At 50.3% G+C, this 2,616-nt stretch overlaps 1 protein-coding gene across 1 annotated transcript; it reads left to right on the forward strand.

Annotated features, from left to right (window-relative positions):
• Window positions 1-69: 69 nt before the first annotated feature.
• On the forward strand, window positions 70-2,328 carry LOC110475832 (cystatin). Its single transcript, XM_021540259.2, has 3 exons — window positions 70-337; window positions 811-924; window positions 1,924-2,328. Exons 1-3 carry the CDS (start codon window positions 98-100, stop codon window positions 1,999-2,001), a joined length of 432 nt encoding a protein of 143 aa, XP_021395934.1. The 5' UTR covers window positions 70-97; the 3' UTR covers window positions 2,002-2,328.
• The last annotated feature ends 288 nt before the right edge of the window (window positions 2,329-2,616 follow it).

Here is a 2,616-nt window from a genome sequence, read left to right on the forward strand (position 1 = left end):
CGGGGCGGGGCTCGGCCCCAAACCGCGCCCGGCCCGGCCCGGCCCGCCCCGCGGCTTTAAAATGGCGGCGGCGTGAGGGGAGCGGCAGAGCGCAGCCATGGCGGCCGGCAGGGTGTCCGCGCTGGTGCTGCTGGCGGCGGCCCTGCTCTGCTTCGCCGGCGCCGTGCGGGGCGCCGGGCTCCGCCCGCGGATGGTGGGCGCCCCGCAGCCCATCGAGAACCCCGAGAACGACGAGGGGCTGGAGCGGGCTCTGCAGTTCGCCATGACGGCGTACAACAGGGCCAGCAACGACATGTACTCCAGCCGGGTGGTGCGGGTCATCAGCGCCCAGAGGCAGGTGAGCCCGGGGGTGCTCTCTCCTAGGGGGCTGGGAGTGTGCCATATGATGGCCGGATTCCTTTGGAGAAAGGGCAGGTCGCTAGCCTGGGGGCCTCTGCAACTTTTCCCCTCACAGAAAGTGAATAAAAGCCCGTTTTTATATCTTGGCTTCTCTCAGTCTGAGTGACCTTGAGTGCTGTGCGCTGTGGAAGGAGCCAGCGGCTTCCCTGCGCTGCTCATGAGTTAACATATGTCTGTGTTTATTGCTAAGGAAGCTGCTTTGTGGGACATGTTTACTTGGATTTTGTTTCCTGTTTCTAAGGGGGTGCCAAGTGCCTCTGTAGTGGAGGTTGCCACATAAAATTCCCTCTGTACTTTCAGAGTCTGTTTTCCATCATGTAACAGGAACACTGCCCGCCTCTCTGGTTCTCGGCGGAGCGCTTCTCCGTGTGCTGTGAGTAAAGCTGCCTCTGCCTGCTTGTCTTGTTGCAGATCGTGGCTGGAGTCAAGTACATAATGGAAGTGGAGATTGCCCGGACAACCTGCACAAAGCCAGCAACTGATATCCAGCACTGTGCTTTCCATGAGGAGCCACAGATGGCCAAGGTAGGCTCCAGGGCACAGCCTGCTGACCCCCACTCTTCCCCATTTCCAGCCCTGTCCCGCTGGCTGGCTTTGTACAGATGCCTGTGGTCAGAGTCCCCTGTCTGCCCTGGCCAACATCAGAGACATAATGCCCTTATACTTAACACGGCAAAGCAAGCTTTGCCCTTGCAGAACTTGTCTTGCCAGTTGATGTCAGAGAAGGCAGGGCCTTTTAGCTGTTTTTCAAGTGGAACTCAGGCTGGAGCAGTGCATGTGTCTCAGTCCTCTTAAGAAGTAGTCATGGTCTGGATCAGAAGGGTATGTGGAGGAAACTGTGTCAGGCCTACAGGCCTCCTGGCTCTCAGTCTTCAGTCCTCATAGAATTCCTACCTCTTTTTTTTTCCCATGGTGATGTAAACATGTGTGGCATGCTTTCCTGTGGGACTTGTATTGCTGTGAATAGAGCCTTGGGCAAAGCACTGCCCAAAAGAAGCAGATCACCCCATCTCTTTGTGCCTACCAAGCACTTTGTAGTGAGTAATTGAGCTTTTTGGGTGGGAGCACCAAACATATCTGCCTTCACCTGGCCTGAGTTTTTCCATAGTGCTTAATTCCTTCTGTTGATGGCAGCAACAGGATGTATGTGCCCTTTGTTCCTGCTTATGTGAGAGGTGTAGCTGCACATAAGAGAAGCACAAAACTGGTGTGTACCATTATGGCAACTGCAGTGATTTGTCACACGTGGCTTCGCTGTGCCTATGGGCTTATGTTTGAGTGTTATTCATGCTGAAAACTTTCCTCTATGAGTGGATAAAGGAGATAATGTCAGCAGTGCTGATGCTCAGCTTTATTTCTTAGGGTTTATTTAAGAGATGTGACTTGCTCCGAGTACAAAAGTGCCGCTCCAGAGTACTTGCCTGGAGAGTGCATATCTAGAGAGCCACAGGAGTAAAGAACAGTGGTAAATGACACTCTTTCATGCTCTTAGTTTCCTAACTACTTTTTTCTTTCTTTCCTTAGCACACCATTTGCAACTTCGTAGTGTTGAATGTTCCTTGGCGAAACCAAGTGGAGCTGCTGGAGAGCAAATGCCAGTAAACCTACCTAGATTCTACCAGAGACCAGCAACCAGTTGTTCAGATTTAAAAGAAAAATGCAATAACACAAATTGAGATGGGCTTTATCAACGCCTGCAACTTGGCTACTGATGTATGCTTGTGCTATGCAAATTAAACCATGTAACTTCACTTTTAAAGCACAGTATGATCTCAACTTTTTCTTCTTTGGAATTACTATTTTAGAGCAGCTGTTTTGGTCTTCTACAGCTTTCCCAATGAATTCACTCCAGTATCAGAATTTTTATTAAAACCTCTTGGTATCCATGTTAAGTGACTACTGTAAACATAAAAAATTAATTAATTGCCATGATGTGTGGTTTTCTTTGATCTTCTGCTGCCTTGGAGGGAGGGTTTGCTTTTACTTGTCACCTATCCTGCCCTAAGAATGGGATGAGAAGAAATACTGGGTCGTGATCGCAGAGGAGACAAACCATGCCTGCTTGTTTCTTAGCTTGGCCTCTGGTTCTGAGTAAAAGATGGAAGCCCTAGCTGTTTTCACTGAAGGAACTCTGCTTTGGAGAACTCTTGATCTTGGGAATGGTTTTGGGTCCTGGCTGCTGTACTGTTCTAAGGCTGTAAGAAAGAAGGAGGCTCC

The sequence above is a fragment of the Lonchura striata genome, chromosome 3, assembly GCF_046129695.1.
Source record: "Lonchura striata isolate bLonStr1 chromosome 3, bLonStr1.mat, whole genome shotgun sequence".
In the NCBI taxonomy this organism is placed as follows: Eukaryota; Metazoa; Chordata; class Aves; order Passeriformes; family Estrildidae; genus Lonchura; species Lonchura striata.

What these genes read in the sequence shown, in the direction of transcription:
- LOC110475832 (XM_021540259.2), top strand. Translation starts at nt 98, where the DNA reads ATGGCGGCCGGCAGGGTGTCCGCGCTGGTGCTGCTGGCGGCGGCCCTG. An exon ending in TCATCAGCGCCCAGAGGCAG is followed by an intron (nt 338 to 810) that starts GTGAGCCCGGGG and finishes GTCTTGTTGCAG; the next exon opens with ATCGTGGCTGGAGTCAAGTA. An exon ending in AGGAGCCACAGATGGCCAAG is followed by an intron (nt 925 to 1,923) that starts GTAGGCTCCAGG and finishes TTCTTTCCTTAG; the next exon opens with CACACCATTTGCAACTTCGT.